The 23,568-nt window shown below is 45.4% G+C and overlaps 1 protein-coding gene across 6 annotated transcripts in view; it reads right to left on the reverse strand.

Annotated features, from left to right (window-relative positions):
• Positions 1 to 23,568, reverse strand: part of LOC310881255 (uncharacterized protein) — a 59,008-nt gene that overhangs the window by 6,195 nt on the left and 29,245 nt on the right. For 2 of the 6 annotated variants that reach the window (XM_083798322.1, XM_083798324.1), the window contains 2 exons: positions 4,684 to 4,811; positions 1,961 to 4,250 (listed from right to left, as the gene is read on the reverse strand). The exons of 1 other annotated variant lie outside the window; for it this stretch is intronic. In XM_083798322.1, coding sequence (XP_083654448.1) covers positions 4,008 to 4,250; positions 4,684 to 4,811 — 371 coding nt within the window. In that variant the 3' untranslated portion in view covers positions 1,961 to 4,007. Of the gene's footprint in view, positions 1 to 1,960; positions 4,251 to 4,683; positions 4,812 to 4,955; positions 7,204 to 23,568 lie in introns of those variants that run through there. 3 more of the 6 variants (XR_014572278.1, XR_014572279.1, XM_083798323.1) reach the window with 2 other exon arrangements.

The following is a 23,568-nucleotide window of genomic DNA, read 5'->3' on the forward strand; positions in this document are numbered from 1 at the left end:
ATGGTGTCTGGCAGCTATTGGTCTCAAGTATCAACTTCTTTCAGGACTCACTATAAATTCCTGCAATTCCACACTAAAGAGTTGGGAGAGAGAGAGTTCATAAAGAAAACTTAAAATGCAGGGTCTCTGCCAGATAGTAACCGCCTCTCCCCATCTATAGTTACTCAATAAAAATCATTGCTGGAGCATGACTCCACTTCCATTCCCAGCCAATACATTTGCAATCTGGCCCTTAAACATGGGAAAATCCACCCCTGAGCATATTGTTAGAAGAAAGGTCCAGAAATACATTGGCTTATGCTTTGAAAACATATTACCTAACCTGACATTATTTGCAGGTTTTGTTACTGATTTTTCAATGCTGAATATCGCAGAAACAGTCAATGCAAATATGGCCAAGTAAGAGTCTGCAGGAGCAGGAACACACAGACGCGGCTTTGCTCCATCACAGATGACTCGTCAATTTATCACAAGTGGCAAGGAATTGACCTAAATAACTACTAGCCTAAAGTAAAATTAAATAAAACCACATCAGTTACAAGATGTAGGTTTTCCACAGATTAATGTAGGCCATTGAAATACGGTGGGTTACAAGGGGCTGTTAGAGCAGATCAATATTCCCATTGCTTTTGGCACCTTTGCCTGACAGTGCCGCTGCTGCTCCCTGACTTGTGCTGCAGTGGCTTTGGCTGCGGGAGAGCAGCCGGGTTGCAAACCAGTGCCCCCAGTCATCGCCTCCCACCCCAAGGGCAGCATCGGCCAGGTTTGACGGGTGGGCAGTATATCCAGTTACACAAATGGGCTTGTCATATATTTATTTTGGCAAGCGAGAGAGCGCAGTTTGGTTCATCTGGCTGCTGTGGTAGAGAGGAACATCAGGCTGTTTGTTAAACTACCTAAAATAATGCTGTCTCCTCTCAGAGCAGGGCTGAGGTCCCGTCTGGTCTCAAGGCCAATTTCCAGCCTCATTTGAAATCATTTTCTCCTAACTGATTCTTCTGTAGGTGGTCGTTTTTTTTCCCTTGTTTCTTGTTGTGTTTCTTTTTTTTTTTTAATTTTGTCCCCTAGCTTATGAGTTAATTAAGTTTTAACAATGAGCTGTATCACTGTAGAACAGGATATCTGATTGCTCATCTGTTTTACATAATTGATTAATTAATAACCTCGCTAATTGAGTCTCATGAAACCCCCTGTTAAACTGGAGCAAGGCCATGTCCCAAACCGTCGCTGGTAGGGTTATGTTGACATCAGGACATTTTGGCTGCCCTGTCTCCCCCCAGCCCCGCAGTGCAAGGCACCTCATTAGCTTGCCAGGGCTCTCAGGCTGCTGCACAGGCACGTACTTTGGAGGGTGAACCTTGTCTTCATCTGCACCACAGCATTTCAAACCTGCTCCCCCCGCCCCCCGGCTCCAATGCCCCTAACAGCAACCTCGCTGCTGTTTTACACCACCAGCCACCACTGACACCAGTACGGAGCAGTACAGCCCCAGCACCAAGTCGAGTTGGCAGCATTTTGTAGCACTTTGTGCCAAACACGAGTGCCAGCACGGCTGTACGACAACAGCCCGAGCAGCCGCCCCTCTGCTACCCGCAGCACCACACGCCGAGCTCTGCTCAAAGGCCCTGTCGGATGGGCTGTGACCAGAGCTTTCCTCGGGAGCAATCACAGCTGAAATAAGGCGTAAAGGGATGGATTCTGTGTCACTTAATGGAAGAGGACTATCCACAGAAATCACCACTGCCAGTAGTTTGCATTTTAATGCCATTTCTCGTCTCACTATTACCCCTCACTACGGAGCACAAAGTATCTCTACCACCAAGTGCCTCCCCTCCCTCGCCTTGGCTTTCAGGAGGCCGGGGAGCAGACCTGCCAGCCCTCATCCATCTCACATCGCCTCCCACACCACTTGGCCCATCCCCGGCCCGTGTCTCGGCTGCTTCCCAACCTCTGCAGCGGGGCTGAGTCACATCTCAACGCAGGCCGCAGCGCTGCCTGCACGGCCAGGTCTTGGCACAGGCTGGGCCTGACCAGAATTTAATCCCGGGGATGTGGGAAGGATTTAGGCCCTGGAAACAAAGAGATGGGTTAAAATCTTTCACAGAAGCCAAACAGCCATCTTGACATGTGCATCTGCAGGAGAAGCTAAGGACAGTGGCCATTTATTTCTGAATATCACATGGACACCAAGACACTGGGGAGGGAAGGGGAAAGTGGGGTGAATCAGGAGACAAAAGTCATCAAAAATCCCTTTCTAAATGGCTCAACCAGGGAAGATAAATGTCACCCCTCTTCTTTTAATCTCTCTACAGCAGGGTGCAAACGGCTGGTGGCATCGCCCCTGCCAGGGCCGTTTGTATGGCGGGGTGGAGGTAGGAAGAGGAGGTCTGGTAACGCACCATGCTGCCACAGAGCGAGCGCAGGTTTTGAGTAATGGAGCTAAGGGCTAATCCATCGCACCTGCCACCTCCAGGAGCCCTGATAACCGCGTCTCTTCTCGTTTTCCTTTCTCAGCCTTTTCTAGATTTACCAACACAAGTTTTCCCCGAAGAGGGATCACATTTCAGGCCTGAAATGCTCTGATTATTTACAGTTTGTCACACCATAATTTATATTTATTGTTTGTGGCTCTTATTTACACGTGTTCATTATTTTCCTATTTTAGTCATTTATCCTGCATGTCCCCCCCCACTTTTTCAATTATTTCCTACACTCGCAGTTTATCAATTATATTGCCAAGATGCTTTTAGAGAGCATAATTTGTTTCTAATGCATGATTTTTTGACAGGATGATTTGTTTTCATGTTTGTAGAGAATTTTAAGATGACAGTGACTCTAGGGCAGGGAATAAAAACTTGTGAAGCTGTTGCCTGTGGAGTCTTGCTCTCCAGGTTTCTTACATGCGGAATTGCATTGGGAGCATTCATCAGCCTGCTCATCAAGTGCACATTGGTTCAGGCCTCGGTGCAGTTTCTCTTTTCCCAGGAGAGTATTAGAAGCTCTCAGAAATCATACGACTTCCCTCTGTGCTGCTCCCCTAACAGCCAGCATTGCTGGGTCCCTCTGGAGCGTGCTAAAATAATGCTCCAGGCAAACATCAGGGGGCTGAAAGGGTCTTTGAGCCTTGCCAGCTCCGGTGGACCTCAGACACGGTGTTCTTTTTGGAGTAATCATCTCTAATGACGAGCACTGAAGAGCCCTGCTGTCCACCGCGGGGTTTGGTTAGGGAGCAAATGGAGCCTCTCCAGCAAAGTGCTGCCACAGCAAGGCTCCCTACTCAGCTGGGATCACGGCGTGCAGCCCCCCAGCTCTTGCTGCATTGGTCACTTTGCTTCTTAGCAGCACTGAGGGATTTGTCCTGATGCCTGGCTGTTGCTCTGGGAGCTTCACAGGCTGCTGTGCCCAGGCTGGTGAGGCAGGAAGAGCAGCCCTGCAGAGACTGCCAAAAGCACAAATCCTCCCACCATCCTGCAAAGACATCCAATGTGCTTTTCTCTGGGACGTGTTACCTGCTTTTACTCGTTTATTCAGGCAGTTTGGCCTTTCCAACAGGTGGCAGCTCTCCAAAGAGGTGACAAACACATTGGCCAGTACTCGCTCTCTCAGTGGTCCCAATCCCTTGTCCAGAGCTGCGCATTGCTCTTGGCCTCTGGAAGCCATCTACCACATCCATTGCTGTGTATGGCTCTGTGAGATAGCAGAAGTGTTGGAAAACATCTCAGCTTTGTTGATCAATTGTTTTGCCTCCTTTCTGTGCTCATCAGTTGCCAGGAATGATCCGGTCTGTGTATGGCTTCCTAGCACGAAGTCTCTCATGGCTCCAGCATCCTCCAGGAAATACCCCACAATATTCAACCTCAATTTACCAGTTTGCAGCTCCAAGCTGTGACTGAGCTAATAGTTTTCCAGTTTTAGTCTCATCCCACCTTCAGAGTAAGGTGAAGGAAAAAGAAAAGATTTTTCCCTAGGTCACTTTGTGTCAAAGACTCATTTTCAGAAGAGAAAAGTCACACATCTGTGAGGGAGCAAGCAGTCTGCTGGGATATAGCACAGTACGGACAGAAATGCCAGCTCAGCAGGGACTCTGGCCCAGAGGAAATCTTTGTGCCTGTGGGTTTTGAGGCCCAGTATTCAGCCGGGGTCACTCTGCTGCAGCTGCTAGACCTGCTTTCCTGTGAGGTTTCTGCCACCGAACCCCACAGCCTCAGAGCATTTTGCGCCTGTGATCTGATCTTTTCTGTCCAGCAAGGCTGCAAGGGAAGATTTATGTTAACAAGGTCCAAAGCAACCCGTGTCTGACTGTGAGCTGCTGAAAGCAAATCAGGTTCTGGCTCAGCAAAAGCCCCAATTAACTGGGCGATGCTGCACCGGTAACAGGGAGATGTGGCACACCGCTCCAGGCTGATTTTAAAAATGCCAGCAAAGAGATTGGGGATGTTTGAAAGGGTTCGTGTTGGGGTGTGGGAGACAATAGCTCCTGCTGAATGAGCCTGGTGCCCTCCAAATGGTTTTGCTTTTTTCTAGTTACTTTCTGTGTGTATTTCTGGAGCTCACTTCAATACCGTTTATAACAGTGGCTGCAAGAAAAACACGGGGTGTGTCTTTAAAGGACTCAAAGACCAAATCAAAGGGCTCCCACATGATATTCCCCATATCCTCTCATCCTGCTCTCTGCCCCCTTACCTGAAAACCCTTCCCAGTGTCCCAGCCCCTGGCGGCAGGACAGACGGCTTCCAGATGTTCCAGCTCTGCCCGGCTGAGAAACCCAGACTGGCTCCTCTCGGTCTGCACCATTAAATGCACGAAGCTGCCTATGAAGAGAAACCTTGCGAGATGGACAGCATTCCAAAACTGAAATGTTTTCCTTTTTCTGACCTAAAAGCTGCATTCGTGGCTTGTTGAGCCCTTTTTAAGCAGCAATCCATTTCTGAAGGTTAAAACTGTCTTCGGAAAAGTGTATTTAAGTAAGAACACATTTCTGAAATTATTTATTTATATTGAAATCAGAGCTTTTCACAGTGAATCCTATAAATTAGTTTTATGGGTCTCTAAATTTGGAGTTTGGCATACAAAATGGGGGCGTCAGAAGCATATTTTGCAGGATTTCATATGGCTGCGTATCAAAGAGCATAATCACTTTACAGAGAAAAAAGCTGTATATGTCTTAGAGATGAAGCTTTGTGTAATAACACCGGATGTAATGTATACATCTTACAAATGGGAAAATCAGACTGGATGCTTAATTCCCAGGTTGGGTACATTTAAAAAAAAAAAAAAGGTCATTTATGTTAAAAGAAACGTATCAGCACAGCTCCACTGAAAGCACACTGCTGAAGGAGACGAGCACCAGGGAGGGCCAGAGCTGCTATTTTTGGAGCGGAACGCATCAGAGGAGATTCGTTGTCATCCTGCAGTGTTTAGGAGGGTCTTTGGAATCTTTTCATCTTTTTATGTTTTGAGTTAAAACTAGCATTTTATTGGCAAAGTTATCACATAACAGATAGCTCCAGTTAACAGCAGACGGGCTGTGGGTTCACGGTGTCTTTGGGGCACAGCAGCAACGAGCCCCCTCCTCTGGCACCCAGCGCGGCTGCTTCCCTAGGACGGATCTGCTGCTTTTATCCATGTCGAGATTCCTTTAACCCTCGTGTAAGTCCGTGGGAATCTGACATTAATGGACGCCCACTAAACAGGCTTCCTTAACCTACAGCTATTTCAGAGAAGATATTTTGGGCAAATGCATGTCCCTGATTTTCCGCTGCTGCCGTTACAAAAGGGCTCATTGAACATGGGAACGTTCGTGCTCCAGGTGGAGCACTGCCTTTCTTCTACAGCTCTGCAAATGATTTATTTTTTTCAGCTATGATTTATTGGTTTTTTTTTTTACAGCTATTTCCCCCTCAACTTTCCACACAGCAAGGTCCTGTTTTTTCACCTTCAGTCTGACTTCATAATCCATGGTTGGTTTTAAATTAGCCGTTCAGTGTGGTAATGAATGGATTAACTTTCTTCTTTCTGATGAATAGTAGCAAAAATGTTTCTGAATTATCAAAAAATAATTGGAATTAAAATTGTAAATGGTTTCTACAAGGGACGTTTTTGTAATTAGTTGAGTCCGTGCAATGGAAGCTATAATAAATAACAAAAAAATGTGTTTACCTAATCACTGGAAAGTGCACATTAGCTCTCCAATTAGAAGTCCCTCACGGCTCTACTACAAACTGTCCAAAGACAGAAAATAATTTGTTTCATGCTTTCCTTAGCAGACAGAGGAAACTCCATCAGTTCCAGTTGTGCATGCCCATGACTGCAAAGCCGGCTGCACAATTAATTGCCAAAGTCGGGTTCATTTCTCTCAGCAAGTCCCTGCCACCTCCCCGCACCTTGCCCCATGGGGAGGCTGACAGCAGAGCTGGGCTCGGCTGCCATGCTCAGTGTGGATGCAGGACGTTGATTTGGAGCTGCCCAGAGGGCCCTGCATGCACTGAGACAGCAGAGCGGAGGGATGCAGGAGGGACCAATGCATCCACAAATGTCTGCATCTAAGCTGAAGTTCTTTAAAACCAAAACCCAGCCACCCAGCAAACTGTTGCAGCACTTCACTGGATTTCAGAAGGTCAATAGCTGCTGCTAGCACACTTACTCTCTTTCCAAAAATGAGCACACTACAGCTAAAGTTAAACAACATCATACGCATGCAAATGGCACTGCTGTGCTACAGCCAGTTCATCTGATTACAATTTTCATGCCTCTCCGGAGCCAGGAGTGAGCTTCTTGTTGTTACAGCCAGCACTGCGACGCACTTTATTGCACAAGTGTTTATCAGCTCTGTATTGAGTCGATGGGACGCTCCGTGTGCTTTGAATGAAGCACCTGCACAAGCACGGTGCTGGATGCGGCCATCGGAAAGGGCCGGCAGCTCCCGGCTGCATCAGGGCCAGCTCCAGGTGCGGTGAGAGCCGCTCGTTGTGACCCCATGGGATAGCACTTCTATTTCTGCCCCATGGACCTAATTACTGGGAGATAACGGTGCTTTTGTGGGTCACACGGGAAGGACAAATGGGTGACATCCGCAGCCAGCTGTATAAATCACGACGCCTAGCGCAGCTCCAGCCCCTGGCAGCCGCAGGCATTTCTGGTGCCCCGCGCTCAGGTGCAGCAGATGAACCAGCACCTCCCTCCCATCTCCAGGCCAGCAGAGTCCTGTAAAATGAATAATTACAGCTCGTGCTCATTTCAGCTTTTTTTCTGAACGTCCCTAAGGCCCAAACACCACAATACTCTTCTAAAACTTTTCACTCCAAAGCTCTTCTCCTGAAATCTGGGTATTTACTATGGCAAAGTTAGTATCTGATGATTAAGTGACATTGGAGCATACTTTTTAATACGTTTGACCTATTTTGTGAATAGAGAGCACAGATTTATCCTTGTCATGCTAAATAGATGTTTAAGCCTGCTGTGTTAAACTGAGCAAAAAATGAAGGTTTTATTACGGTTACAAAGATAAATTCATAATGTGAGGAGTGTTTTTAGGATCAGTTTGTGTGGTGAAAAATCCTCTTAAATGACTGAAAACAGGAAGCAGTGTTTAACAAATGAAAACACCCTTTACCATTTAAAAACATATGACCTATTTTATCTGCTTAAGGAAATCTATTAACTAGATGCATTTGCCACGGTATCAAATTCTGCAAAGGGAATTATGCTAGAGTGAAATAAATGAACACGACCCAGGGTGTCCTGATTTGTCGACAGCCTGACAACGAAAGCTGCTGCTGAGCTGTGATTGCTATAACACCGTAGTACAAACATCCTCTGCGCTCAATGGTGGCTGCAACAGAAAAGTGCCAATGTCTTGTTTTACAAAAAAAATAATCACCTTGTGGGTAGGAAAGCAGAGGGAGTGTGCGATTAACGATGATGATTCCATTTTCCAGAATCTGAGAATTAAGTGAATTATTTGTGTGTTTGAGATCGAGGGAGGAAAAATAGTTTTGCAAAGTTGGATAGCAGAAACTGCTAACGTCAAGCTGACCGAGATCAGCAGCTCTCACTGGAAACGCAGCTGCTCAACTTATTTGAAGGAGGGCATGGTGGTGCAAATTGTGAACGGTAAATACCCATTTCTATCCCGTTTTAATGACGCTGCTGGTTGTTGTCAGCAATAGCGTGTTACTTCCCGAGAACCGATGACACGAGCATACAAAACTCACTGGTACTTTGCAAGTCTGGGGAGAGAAGCCGGTGCCCCAAATTGCTGACAGCCTAAATAAGTTCCCCCGTGGGTTACCTCAACACGGGAGGCAAATACCATGAAATCAATTTCTGTGCCCAATTTACTCTCCGTGACATCTGCTCGCATTTTAAAGGGTAATTTGTTATTTTACTCCTGAACTCTTATCATGTTACTTCAGGTCACGGGAAGTCAAAGCTTGCTTTTGACCCTCCACACCATAATCCAGAAATAGAAAGCCAAAACAACCCTTTTTCGCCCACCCCCCAGCAGAGAAGCCACAAATTATAAATCAAAGTAGATAGTATGGGTAAATCACTGCTGGCTTTCTGTCACCTTAAGCCCGCTCTATTTTAAACACCTCCTTTATTGTCCATAGTCCGTGGAGGAAAAAGGTCATTTTGTGTCCAGGGAATATGCGACTCGCTGAATGGCCCGCGGACCGCTGGGGTGTGATGCGCAGCCTCCGGGTAATTTATCCACCCACTTGTTTAGGCGGAGCCGCAGCTTGAAGCAGCGGCAGCAGTAAATGGGCATGGCAAAGAGTGACAGGATGATATGCAGTGATATACTGAGCAACTCGGGACGTAAGGAGCATAAAAGGAAAGAAGCAAGACGGTATTAACTGAAGCCCTGAGAGACAAAATCATGGAGTCAAAGTAGTAAAAAATATATGCATATTTATATACATAAACTCAACAAAGCCACGATGTGAGTGGAGCGAGACAAGCGAGAGGGGAGCAGAGCAGCTCTGCAGGAGGAAGCAGTAGGAGAAGAGAAGAAGATGGGGCTGAACATGAGGTAGTGATTCTGGGGAGCTCCCCCAGGATGCCTGTGGTTTCAGCTATCACAGGAGGACGACGGGGTGACTAAGTTTTATGGAGCAAAACCACCCTGCAGCCAACACTCAGCTGCAGCCAGAAAAGTCTGATTTATACATCCCAAACCCATGCAGCCGGCGGTGGCACGGTACCCAAGTGCCCAGGGACTGCAGCAGGGACAGCGGGGATGCTTGGCACAAGGCTGAAAGGTGTGGATGCAGCTTGAAACAAAACATGCTATGTTCCAGTCGGGGCTTTGCATAAAGGTTTTAGTGCTTGTGAATTACATTTTATACGTAAATAAAGTTACATGCATATATTACAAAAAAAAAAAAAAGCTGTTACTTATCAGTAAAGTCCCTTAACAATCAATTTTTAATTAAGTACCACTGCCCTAATAGATCAAAAGCAACCCCCTTTTTGAACTACTAGAAGTGCAGCCAATAACATTTATTGATCATGCATGTCACAAGAACAGGAGAGGAAAAGGCACATTTTTGCCTGCCCCTTTGAGAAGCTGTGTGCCAGGGGTATCTGGAAAACAGAAACCAGAATTACCAGGATCATTTGCTCTTACCTAAATCCCTTCGAGTTCTGTATGTGAACACATTTTCTACAGGAATAAGCATCCAGGAGATGTCTTGGTTGGATGGCTTTATTTCTACAACACAGGGTGATTTCTGGCAGGAGTTTCTTCGTTCATCCTGAAAATCAACCCAAGTACCCTACTGCCTCTGGGGATGGCTTTCCCTGCCTGGGAGCCTGTCATCTGATAAGGACAGAAAGAAAAATAAGGCACTTAAAATAAGGGAAGGAGGTGTATAACCTTAGCTGTTGTTTAATCCAGCACTACAAAGATGACATTAGATCATTGGCTCATAGATGGTGTGAAATCCAGCATATCTCCTCCCATGTTTACAAGTGAAAAAAATAATCTCAGCCGGTTTCCAGTGTACCCTCATATGGAATTATTTTATGTTCTTCAGACTGGTGAACAAGCGGTCTCATAGCAGGCTGGCAGAAAACGTCTCCTCATTACGTGGTGATTAAGTGCAGCTCCCTCTCCAGAACCGACTTGTTTGACCAATAACGGGGAGACGTGAAGATTCACAGGGGCTGTGACAAAACAAGGCTTCATAAAAGCCTTATCAAAAAGATAATAGACTGAGGGGCTGGGACACAGAACCGAGAAAGCAGAGTAACAGGAATAAACCCAAACAGGTCGGGGATGGGACCTTCTCGTGCTCAGGAGATGTGGACGCAGACATTGGCGTGGCCGGAGCCCAGGCTCCAGGCTGCCACCTGAGCAGTGCTGTGGGCACAACAGCAGAAGCATCCACAGCCTTTCTTTCCCTGGAGGAGAGACGCAAACATCCCCCAATCCCAGCACAGCCGTGCCAGGGAAAGAGCTGGCAGATAAGGAAGGACCTGCAGCTCCCTCCATTCATACCAACGGCTCCAACCTCCCTCACCCTGCCTATTCCAAGTAACCCAGATAAATAAAAACTGAAGCAAGCATGTCTCATTTTCCTTGACACCAGAAGAACTGCAAATTAGCTGCCTTTGAGCAATGATTAGGAAGCAGAATGTTTCTCTGGGCATCACTACCGAAGCAGATCATCCCTCAGAGCAGAAGCCATAATAGCTTTTGAATCATTATAAGCAGCGCGCATTCAAGAAACAGTGATTTGCACTGAAAATAATCTAGAGCAGACAGTGAAAGCAGCATTTATGCAAATAAACTAACCTTAGCATTTTGATACATTGGTATTTCATATTTGTATTCCTTTTTCCACACTGAAGGATGCTCGTATGAGAGAAAGAAAATCAGAACAAAAAGGATTAAAGAGCTTCAAGAATTTAAATATTTCACTTTCACTTATCTTCCACAATCTGATACTAGATGCAAATAGTTGCAGCCAAATTCAATTCTGTGTTTACTATCGCAATTTCAGGTTGATATCAAATCATCAGACTTACTCAAATCACATGAAAACTGCACATCAATCACAATGTCTGTGTCAGAACAAGAGCTGAGAATATTTTAAGAAAAAAACTCTTATAAATTGCCACCCAGAAAAAGACAGTTTTGAAGCTTGGACTCCTCTGAGACCCCTCCCCAAACCCCTGCACCCCTGAAGCTATTTAAAAAAAAAAAAATCATTTTATATTTAAATAGAAAACAAAAAGAAACAACAATGAAAAGCCTCTTTGGAGAAGCAGTACGCATAGACGTGCAGCTCTGCAGGTGTTCAACGTCGTTTCTGCATTTTAAGACACCAACATACCACATCTTTCCAAGATATAATTTAACTATTGCCTAGTTAAATTAATGCAGCCTTCTTTTAAAGTCTAGGTAACCCATTTGGCCAATTTAATCAGAGGAATTGATTTCAGTTAAACTGCTATTCCTTAAGGGATTTTTCTCCAATTTCATTTGTTTTTACACCCCTTTTAGTTAAACTATTTCAATTTTGCCTACAGGAAGAGTGCTTGGATTGAAAAATACAGTTGCAGAAACAAAATTCTATGCAGAAAACTTTTTTTTTAAAAAAAAAAAAACACCTTTCCATGGCACCAAGTTTCCTAGCAAAAAAATTAATTTCTCATGTGGTAGTACCCTCTGTGAAATCTCATTTCTCTCAATGCTAGAAAAATACCAGCCAGGTAGCAACGAGCAGATTTGCAAAGTAAAGATGCAAATTGGGTCCTTCTGGGGAGCTGCCCCAGCTCCCAGCCTACCTGAGGCAACCCTGCTGTGAGTTCTGTAGGCAGGTGGATTTATTTAGGGCACGCTGCATACATCTTCATTGACCGGCCTCGCCGCTCCGGCACTGTTGACCTCTGAAAGCTTCGACGCAAATTAAGGTGTCCAGACAAGTTTTTGAATAATTTTTTTCACAGCATCAAGAGTCCTTGATCAAGGTAAGGGGAAAAAGTGCCGAGCTAGGCTGAGTGCTCACACCTCTCACTGAGCATCCCCTGCCTGCATCCTAGACAGTTTGGGGGAGAGTCAGAAGTGAAAAAGACATCCAACAGAAGGAAGGTGCTCTGTAGATCGCCATTCTTCTGCATATCTCACATGAAGCACTGCAGACGCTGCTTTTATAAACTTGCTCACTTTAAGTGGTAAGACAAGAGCCCGAACAGCACGGAGCACCACTCAGCAGCACAGCGCCACTCCTCCTGCTTTGGCTGCCCTGGTTTGGGATTTCAGCTCTTGTCTTGGCCAACAGGCTGCCCAAAACCATTCTCTCCGGCCAATTAAAACATAGGTGATAGCCCAGTAAGACAGTTACAGGGGCATGGTTGATGGAAATCTTCACCCAAGGCATGGGTGGTCAAACCAAAAGAGCATTTGCCATGACACGGCATGCAACGATGCCCCCAAGCCCAGGAGCAGCCCCACCTGGCACCACAGTGCACGGAGACATCAGAGAGCTCAGCAAACACCAGCAGCCACATCTCAAACACTTGCAGCTGCAGAGACGCTGCAAAACTAGACTCATCTCATGCTGTGGAAGTCACAAAATCCCTTGCCAAAGCAATGGCACCACCGGGGCAGCAGAAACAAGGGTGCTCTTGCACTGACTATCCAAAAGGAGGAGAGGCACGTCATAGCTATTCTGAGAGGCTCTGAAGAACATCGTTGGTGAGCAGAGGACCAACACATCAGCATTTCTGCAGCCACAGCCATCCCCCAGGCCCACCTTCCCAGCAGTGAGGCATTGCTCAGCTCACCTGAGCGAGGGCAGCCTTGCACCAGCACAGCAGCAGCCAGCACGCTTCCACCTCCACCCTGCCTGGGGTCTCACTCATGCTACTTTGTGGTTGTGCTGGGTGTAATTTTCCATCGGATGGGGTTTGTAAATCTGAGGAAACCATATTTTATCAAATAAATTGAGCTCTGTCCTATCTGCTTAATAAATATTAAAACATCATCATTGCAATTTTAGGCAGGGAATGTTTATGTAAGAACATCATGCAGATGTAGTGAACAGCTAATAAAGCGATGCTAATTATCTAATCAATCTTTCTTAACCTTTGTCTTAGACACTACATAATGCTTATGCTAAGCCTAGATCCATTTTTCAGGGTCTAAATAACGTTGTAATCATAGCTGTAATGTGTGGGTTCATTGGAAACTTCTCTTTAAATGCAACATTGTCAGTTTACACAGAAATCTGTCTATAAGCCATCTGTTGCAGAAACCGGTCATTATCAATTTCATCAATCTGTTCCCAAATTTTGCAGATGCCAGCCACTAGGAACCATCTGTTAGTGTCAAAAAAGTAACAATTCAATAACCAGACTATTTGGGGAGGAGGTGGGAAAATATGCTGCAATATTTGGCGCAAAAGGCAAACTTGCTAATTGTTGCAGTTTTACCACTGACCTACAACTTTTCGGAGTGATGCTGAGCTCATTGATTAGCCATCAGTGGGAGGGAGACTTTCCGAAGGCAGTAATAGCCATCAGCAGCAATAAAGCTGGAGAATTGACACCTACTCCTGCTGCAACATATTGTCGGGCAGTGGCCAGGCTGGTGCCGGCTGTGACTTTCCCAAAGTCACCAATGCAATTTGAGCAGCTTTGAGTGATTACCTCCAGCAGCAGTTTAAACGAAGACAGGGTTTATAAACAGGCCAAGTTTTTACATTTTCATGGATTTGTTCGGTCTTGTGCAAATAAAACAGATTCCACATCTGTTTGTGGAATGACCATCCCCCACTGCATGTGCTCACAATTGCTGGGACCAGCTGGACAACCCCAATTTGAAACCTCTTGAGCCCTCCACACTGATCTCTAAGTTCACGCATAAACCATCAAACTCAGAAAATTGCCGTCTGACTATCAGCAAATTGCTTTTGCCCTACATACCCATTATGGCTGCAAGGTTTGAGTGTTCCTAAGGTTGCTCTGTCAAAGCCACCGCTGTTGCCTGTTTGCCACATGGTGTATGAGGGGCATACGCCCAAGAACTAAACAGTCTCGTGCAAAGCAAAGCACAGGGTGAAAAATAAGAAAATCAAAGATACAGACACGGACATCCTTAAATGCTGGTTAAGAACTCATGAGCTGCTGGTCAAGAACTCAGAACTCATGACCCATGTTAACAACTACATCTTCCCTTTGATTTCCCTGTCCACAGAGAAGCCTCCTTTGACAAATACCTGGCAGATAAGCATGTAACACTGGAATAATAAAGCGCAGGAGCTCAGTGTGAATGAACTACCCTTGCAGCAAGAGCAAGAAAACATTTGTTTTCAGACACAGCTTCCTCAAGATACAAAAATCCCAATTCTGGTTCGGTTTTAGGACATGCATTCAGATCGTGCTTCCATCTGCACTTTCAAATGGGCACTCTTGTTTGAGCTCAGCTCAAATTACTCAGCTGTGTAATTTCTCAGCCACTTCTAAGGGAGAGCTGCTTTGTCCATAGTCAGCCCTGGGACTCTTCCTCAGCAGCTTGGGTTAATTCTGTGTCTGTCTTCATCTCATTTAAAAATGCAATAGAAAAAAAAAAAAAAAAAGACCAAGCTATTTTCTCCAGCCAAAATAGAAAGACACTATCTGCAAAACTGCCATCTAATCACCATCCTCAGGCCTTGCAATTCCTTAAACCTGTTCTGGTAAAGAAACCCTGTCACAAGAGCACACATCTCTCCTCCCAGCAGCTCTGTTTCAGGAGAGCACATGTTCCTGGTGCAGCTTCCTGGCCTAACGCCTGCTCCCATGGCAGTACCTTTATTTACACGTATATATGTGTGTGCGCAGACACAGGCAAGCACCCAACAAACTCAGCGTGTGGAAGAGCTGCATTAACCATGGTTTATCCTGAAAAGCTGCAAAGGCACTTCCCATCTGACCTTCAAATACATTTCCTTTGGGTACGTGTTCCCTATAAATCACAGCCGGAAGGAACCAAGCCAGGGCTGATAAATGTGCAGGACGGGAGCGAGCACTCCCCAATGAGAAAGGAGCATGGAGGCAGCCCAGGGTGAACCAGAGAGTAGATTCATATGTTAGGGCTCCAAAATCCCCAATTAAATGTTCGCTGATGCTGTCAGGGGACAAAGAAATGCAAATATCACACTGGCATGGGGAGTGCTGGGGTAGGCAGGCAGGAGGCAGCAGTAAAAGCTGATATTTGTAAACATGGAAGGGAAATTGAAATAACTGAGCAGTTTGCTGGTGGAAAAAATGGAAAAAAAATTAAAAGCTCAATATCCATATGCTGTGCAGTGAAAGCCATACCTGTGTGGGATTATCACAAATGTATTCAGCTGTGCTTAGGGTTTGCAGTTCGGTGTTTGTAAGAAAGGGGAGTTAAACTCCCGTACTGACAGCTGAACATCAGCATGCAGACCTGCAAGGATAACTGACCTTTCTGAATGTTAATTATCTTTAAAAGGCCTGTTTGCCCAGAATTGTCTGAACCAGCTGTAACCAGCCACCAGTGTCGCCGAGGAGAAATGGCGGACGTCACGAGGAGTCATTTGATATCCATTAAAGGGGAGGAAAGTCATTTAAATATATTGGGCTCAGGGACCTCACGAAACAAAGACGAGGTAATTACTTTAGCCTCAGATTTACCTGCCTGGATTCATCAATAGGAAGACATCCCAAGAAGGAGGGAGGGAGTGGGGAGCACCGGTTGTGAGATGTCTGAGAGGCATCCACCGGCAGGGCAGGACAGGAGGTCACCCTGCCAGCCACCCCTGCAGCAGGGGCACAAGGGCTCTTGCCTCGCGAGCAGCCCCCACCAAATGCCGTTTTAGAGGGGTCACGGCTCGAGAAGAGTGTGTCACCAAACGCTCTGCCCAGTGCTGGCTTCATTTAGCTGCCTGGCCTTGAGTCCTGGCCTAGGACACAATCAGGTCACACTGACTAAGAAAATGGGGGGCCTAATGAGGTGCCCTCGCTCTGCTGTCGCTGTGTGTGGATACCAGCTAGCCTCGTAGGAACGGAGCTGAGAATTTCTGACTCTTAAAGTGCTCCTTTAGTGCCTCAACAGCTTCGTGGCCACAACAAAGCCACTGTTTCATCACGGCGGTAGAGATCAGCTCTGTGAAATTTCCCTAGCATGCACAGTCTGCGCTGGGGCTCTCCACGGCCAGCAGCAGTGGGATCCGAGCCCTCACTAAAGTTTGCTGACTTTTTAACACCCTGGTAGGCCCCAAGCTCTTTGAAAAATCTGATCCCACCTAATCTTTTTTAAGATGCAATGCCAATTTAGTTCTTCACCAGGATACGCACAAATTAGCTCAGCTATAGGAGACCAGAAAGGAAGGCTTAAGAACAGAGCTGTCATGGGCACCTCGTGCCGGAGAAGTGAGGTTGTTTTACTTCCACTCGAGTCAATAGGCATTTTGTCTGTTTTTCCCCCAAAAGAAGAATAAGTTGCTGATTTTATGCAGAAATAAAATTATTTTTTTTTTCAAAATAAAGTATCTTCTGAGCCAATTAATAAAACTTCATGCATCTTCCAAAATGAGACATGAAAAAAAAAAGTTAGTTTTGTATCATTATTCATTCTAATTAAAACCTTTGTCAGGGAATCTATTGCCTTTTTTTCTATTTTCTGCTCAGATGTTGCAGTCCTTGACATTACGCCGTGGTCTATGAAGACACAGAATATTAATGCCTCCCATTCTAGAAAAATATATTAAGTCTGCACTACAATTTTGACCTTTTCAGTACATTGTATTTTGATTAACTGGCCACCTCGCTTCTGCCCCCCAGGTCTGCAAGGCTACAGACCGAGGAAGAGGTGGAAAAGCTCCTGAATCACGTTTCTCATCCCTGGGAAGGTTAAAGGAGTGTGATAAAACATGATATCTCACAGGCTGGGTGAGGCAGTCAGCCTGCGACTCAGCTGTGCCCGTAGACAGGAAAGGTGGAAAGCAGAACCAAAAAAAAAACAAAAAACCAGCAGCAGCACAAGCATCTCTGTGGCTTTTCCACTTTGCTATTCCAAATTCCTTGTAGCCTCTGCAAGCCCTGTCTTTCCAGAGTGCCAATTAATTCCAGTCACAAACATCTGCCCTGAATTCTTGCAGGTAATTAGCACCACAGGTTATCAACAGGAAGCTGGTGCCCACAGGCACTTCAGATAATTGTGTTTCAATATTGGCACATTTCTGCTTACCACAAAAGGTCACTTCAGTTTCTTGCCTCTGTTTTCTCCTTCTCTTTTACTAAATGAATGAAAAATCGTTCTCGTTATTCTGAATGCTCTAAACAGTTGGCAAAGGCTTTGGGCGTTACAGGACAGATATGAGTGACATGGACACTTCAGGAGGTTGCAGTATTATTATTTTGTAATCCTCGGCTTCAGATATAACCCTTCTTAGCATGTCAGTTAATGCGGAAAAAAAAAAAAGCCCAAGTCTAGCTAAATTCTCATACATCTGAATTAATTTCAAAGAAAACTAATGGAAAGAATACATAATTATAATGTAGCAAAACTTTTGGTCACTCTAACCACCATCAACAACTTGGATAAAGCTGTATTTAGTTGTGCACATATTTGGAGTACTCTTTACCTGTTGTAAGAAGTTGTAGAATGTGACCATTCATTTAATTACACGATGAATAGTTTCCACAAACAAACTAAGTATTATATGTGAAGGACCATGTAATTACTTTGTAAATATAGGATTATATCTGTCCCTGAAACAAGAAAACAAGTTAAATCATCCTTGCAAAATTGTACTCCCCACTAACGGTGAGTAATTCTGTTGCAAAAATAAATTATAAATCATCATCTTTAGAGGAGCGGTCACAGTAAGGGGACAGCTATGATGCTTTTGTGACAGGGCCAGACAATTTCAGGGCAAGGCTGTATTAAGTGTTAAAGTTGAGTAATGACAAAACCTTATCTGCAAGAAGTATTGAAGAGCATGACGTAACTGCATAGTTGCCCTGGACTCTTGAATAAACCATGTATTGAAAAAGAATAAGTCAGCATTTGTGCCACCGCTACATGTTTAAAGTTGGAGGGGCTGAGGGGCTCTGCAGCTCTACCTTACACCCTTCTGTGCACTCCTTCTGCCTCTCGTGTCTATTTTTGAGACCCACAGTCAGGATATCTACCCTAGCATTTTGTACAAGTGCTCAATCACAGTCTTTGATCTTCTCAGCCAGATTCCTGCTTGTTGAGGTAAGTATCAATAACGTCCGTTTGCATAAGTGCAGCAAATTAACACCAAACCTATCCACATATAGAGAGGTTTGCATTATAGGTTAGAGACCTGTAATACTGCTCCTTTATCTGCCAAAATGAATCAAACCTCGTATCTTGCAATTTTGCTTCCTGGATTACTTAAAAACATGATCTCACATGGAGTGCATTAACAACAGGAGTGCTCAGCGTTGCTTTCAGTTACTCCCTTTCCATCATTACTGCATTATTACACTTAGTATTTTTTATTGTATCATTAAAGTTAATGAAATCTTACAGACAGAACTGGTGGGTGGTGCAACAGGGAACATTAAAATAATACTCTCATTTCAATCACTCACAAAAGCAGAAAGCTAACCGCTTAACCACTAAAGACTGCACAGAGGTTGTTTAAAGAAACATCACGGCCCTTTAAAAAAAAAAGGGAGAGAAAGAGAGACGGAGATGGAGAAGGTGACACTAGCTCGGGAACAGAGAGTGTAGCCACAGTGCAATTCCCAGTGGCCTTCAGGAAATCAATACTCACTCCACGCGGTACAAAACTTCTGCTTTAACCTTTATCCCAGGTGCAGCCACACAACGCACCCAACCTCACGGCCCTGCGCCCGTCACCTGCAGCGCAGGATGCGGCCCCGTGAACTGGTCCAGCTGGACACAGCTCCAGCACCTGGGTTGGTCTGGGTGAGAGCAGCCGCACGACGGCATAACTCGCTGCCTGAACAAGGCTGTGCGTCACCGGGCTAGGAAATGCACCTCCATGGCCAAAATTCAGCCCAAGCTGACTCCTGTCAAGCACGAGAGACCCTGCTGGTTAAGCAACACTCTGAACAGTTTCAGCCTGCCGATCTCACAGAAGGTGATCCCAAACTACTGAGCCACTGCAGGGTACTGGCACCCGGGTTGGCAGTTTCCAGTGACAGCGACAAAAACAATGAAAAACGATGACAAAATCCAGCCCTGGCCCCCCTGTGCCCATGGTGGCTTTTTCTCGTCAAGGGGGCGATGCTCTCGGCTTGCAGTGACAAGCTGCTCAGCACCCACGGGCGGTGACAATGTCCACTGCCCACCAGTGACACTTTCAAAAGCATCTCCTGCAGCAGGGGGACAACTCCACCAGAAATAAGGCACCTGGAGTTTCAGCCCTCTGATGAATGTATTCATAAAAATAAATACATTTTCACTTTTTCCCCCTCACACAATAAAAAAGCGATTAACCGAATTAAGCAAGTTTCCTTCCGTTCTCATGTGTAAAAACAAGTAATGATACACAACAGCTACAGAGCTATCTGGATATTTATATGAAATCATCTACATATTAAAAGGCTATTGCAATGATCACTCGTATTTTAATTATCAGCACAGTTCTCTTAATTTCAAGCTTGGCTAGAAACACAAAAATCAATGTTTGATTAATGGAAAAAGGCTTTAATGGGTCAAGGAGGAGGATATTTTTGTACTTCTGCAAACTATGCAAGCAAGAGAAGTAAACAAAGATGTTGAAAGCTATTTAAAGAAAAATATTTGACAATATCCTGTTAAACAAGTTTAAAATTTACACTGAGACTTTTCCAAGATAGTTAAAGTTATGTTCATGATTTTGGGGGAGGAAAGGGAGAGTAGAGGAAGAAGGAGTAAGAAAATACTTGAAAACCAGTTTTTGAATCTATTTAAATCTGTTCTGAATGCAGTCCAAAGGTCTGCAGACTGTGCAATCATTGCCTTCAGTGACATTTTTTCAGATCGGTGCAGTATCCAAAATCCATTTAGTACTATGAAAAGCAGCACCTTTTTCATGAATTCTGATTTATTAATATTAAATCAGTCTAATATGGCACAGAAGCCGCAAAAAAACACACTCAAAGCAACAACCAAACCTACTTTCCCCTTTGGCAGGTGAACGAGCAATTACTACCTTGCCGCAGCGCGCCTCCCGAGCACGGCGTCGCAGTTTCCTTATTACGAAATGCAATTTCACTTGGGTGCTGCAGCAGCAAAATGCGGCCTGTTAGGTCACGGCTAACAATAGAGATGAGAATGTGAACACAGATAACACTTAATTTTTTTTTTATTATTATTATTTTTTAAGCAGAGCAGCAATAAAAATAGAACTCGAGACCAAAGCTATATCTGCTGTGAAGCCCAGGCCAGCGGTGGGCGATGCCAGCGGTCACAGCCCGAGCGGGTGTCGTGCCCGTCACCACCAGGCTCCAGCGACGGGCGCTGGCAGAAACTGAGCATCCTCCCTCAGCACCAGTAAGTGAGGGGCACCCGAGGCTCTGCCTGCCCCCTTGGGTTTGTGAAGGGTCAGGGCACAACCGGAGCACAACTTTTGCCTCCCTCTTTTTTCGTTTTCCAAGGGGAAGCAGCAGCTACAGCTCCTTGTGCAGCGGCTGCTCCCGCTCCCGAGACAAACGAGTTCGTGAGCTGACAGGTCATAACCTCCTGAGCAGAACAGCAGCCCGAAATTCAATGAAACCAGCAGTTAAGGGATGCCAAAGTGCAGTAAGTGACAAAGAGATCCTTCCCCTGCAGAAGGGAGAGCTTGTCCCATGATTAAGAGAAGGGGCTGATTGATTTCTCCTGATACCCCGTTCTCTTTAATGAAACTACAGAACAATTACAGAGCAGGGGAGGGATATCAAATAAAGTAATTATTAGATCCATGAGACAAACAACCACATAGATTGAGCTGGGCTGCAAAATTAAGATGCCGACAAGAAACAATTACTTATCCTGGCTTTTCTCTGGCTTTGAATTAAGGACAGTTAACTTCCCCAGTGACATTAATTACTAGAAAAGGTGAGAATGAATAATGTCCTGTAAATAAATTCATTTTACATCTAATCTATGAATGTGTTTGCTGCATTTTGACTAGGAACAGCTCCCTCTAACTCAGTATAGAAGGACAAACCCACAAACGAAGCAGGCCAGTGAAGTCAGCTGTAAATCTGACCCCGTAGCATTTGGACAGCATTATTCTTGTATGGATAACTCTAACAAACAAGGCTGTCTCAGGAGAAGGGATTCCAATACCAAAAAAAAAAAAAATGACCTTGTGGTGGCTCAGCAAATGTTTGAACGAGTTCATATTGGCTGTATTTGTGCCAGTTCTGTATTTTCTGCCCTCGGGTGTTCCTGTAAGTGAGATTTAATCAAATATTCCTGAAAAGGCACTCGCTCAGGGCCTGAGGCAAGCTCTAAATCAGCAGCCTGATAGCAGGAGATGAACTGGTGTGGCTGAGAGGCAGAGGCTGCCCTTCTGCCAGCAGCCACCAAACCACAACTCCAGTTTCACCCATCAAACACCCCGCCACAGCACAAACTCCAGTCGCAGCTGACTGAGGGACGCTCAGACAGGGGAAAAGGATGTGCATGCCAAATGAAGGGGCTATTGGAAAGCATTTGCCCAACTGGGCCCGGTAATTTGGGAGCAGAAAGAGAACAGGATTATTTCTAAATAATCTGTAATCATTTCTAAAGCAGCACTAGTGTCTCAAAGCCGAGACATGGCCAAGTGCTGCCCTGCCAGTCCCCCAGTACCCCCCCAGGGACTGTCCAGGGGCTGGAGCATAACCCCTAGCAAGGCAGAGCTGATCCACAGGGACTGCACCCAGTGTTGAAAATTACAAAAAAGGCCGCATGGGGAAAGCACAACTTATGTCACGCTTACTGGACAAATTCAGGTCCTGAGGCTACGGCCTGCTTAATGTTCTAGGGGGTGATTTGTGAAGCTTTTGCTCAAGTGGCATTTTTCCTGCTAGGATCAAAGAACCGGCTACTGCCGTGCTTTGTGAGAGGCCAGGGGATGGAAATGGTTTGGCATGTGCTGATCACCCAGCTCTCCTGGATCCTATCCCCTCCTCTCCTCCCGCAGAGGGCACTGAGTTACGTTCCTGTTTAAGAGCACTTTCCTCTCCCGCGCCTCTGCCAACGCAGACAGCTATAGACGTTCTTCCTGCAACATTGCCATGAGCAAAACCAGGTCTCGAGGACATAGGAGAGATGGGGGCACAGAGAAATAGAGAAAGGTCTTAAATAAGAGTAATAATAGTCAAGAGGATGGCCAGGAAATAGATGTTAGAGATTATACGGAGACAACTTTGAAAAGCAGGCAGAGGACTGGGGAGAAGCCTGCTTCGCTTTCTCTGTGCAAGGTTATGTTCCACAATATTTTATCCACCAACATTGTAATTCTATTTCTAAGCCTAATAAATTTCCCACAGAAGCCCTATTCATTCTTAAATCTCTGACTGCTGATTCAGGGAACTGTCATGTTTTTTCCATGCCAGCATCAGCTCGCCCCGTACTAAAAAAGCAAGATAAGGACTACAAAATAAAAGGAAGCATAACGCTTTTAGCCAAAGGAAAGAGACAGCATGGGAAAGACTTGACAGTCTAATTTTGCTGATCATCAGTCTCTGCACTGGGCTCTGCGACCTACTAATGAAATGCGGGCCGCAAGAGCTGTGATTTCACAAGAAATCTGACCTCTCTCATGCTGAGATTTAGAGCTAAGCAGGAGGTCTTGTTCTTCCTATCACTGGTCCAGTCCATCATCACCACACTGAATTGCTGACTACCCATGCTGTACTGCTCGGGCTGAGAAAACTTCCCAAGTGTGAGTATTTGGGGAGGTAAGAACATGACAGACACCTTTATGTTGTCCTAAGGACCATGGCATTTATTCCCCCGAGCAATGGGACAGTTCCAGGCAGGAAAATGGGGATTTTTCTCTTGTAGCTTTGAAGCAGTTATACACCACGCCACCCGTACCCAGCAAGACATTTAGTTTCCCTTTGTGAAGGAGAATAAGATCCTCTCTTCAGTCACAGAGACACGTGGTACCTCAGCGCCCACAGCTCCTAACATCAAAGGACCCTCTCGAAGCAGGCAGAGCCCCAGGCTGCCCTGCCACCGGGCTGCCTCCAAAGCCTACCTAGAGGATTTCAGCAAAAACACCGCGATTTTTGATCCTGGCATCTGCCCAGAAGTTAACGGGCTGATACCACCAAACTTTGCTCTTTTGCCATCCAGGATCAGAACAGTAACCTGCTGTTGTCCCACGAGACTCATTTCTACAGCCTCACCTGCCTCCTGACAGCCCTGCCGTTTGCTCTGTTCACGTTTCCTTTTTAGAAATCACTCACGCAGTCAACTTTCACACCTCTGATTTCACCAGCCCTTTTTTCTTCGGATCTGCTCTTCACACACTTTTCTCCCCCAAACCCAGCCTGTGTCACCATGCTAAGAGAAATAGTAATTAACACAGAAGAATTCAAAGGGCACAGGGCTAAACAACAAGAACCGCTGTATTTGTACACATTCCC

Source organism: Anser anser (genome assembly GCF_964211835.1).
Source record: "Anser anser genome assembly, chromosome: 14".
Taxonomy (NCBI): Eukaryota; Metazoa; Chordata; class Aves; order Anseriformes; family Anatidae; genus Anser; species Anser anser.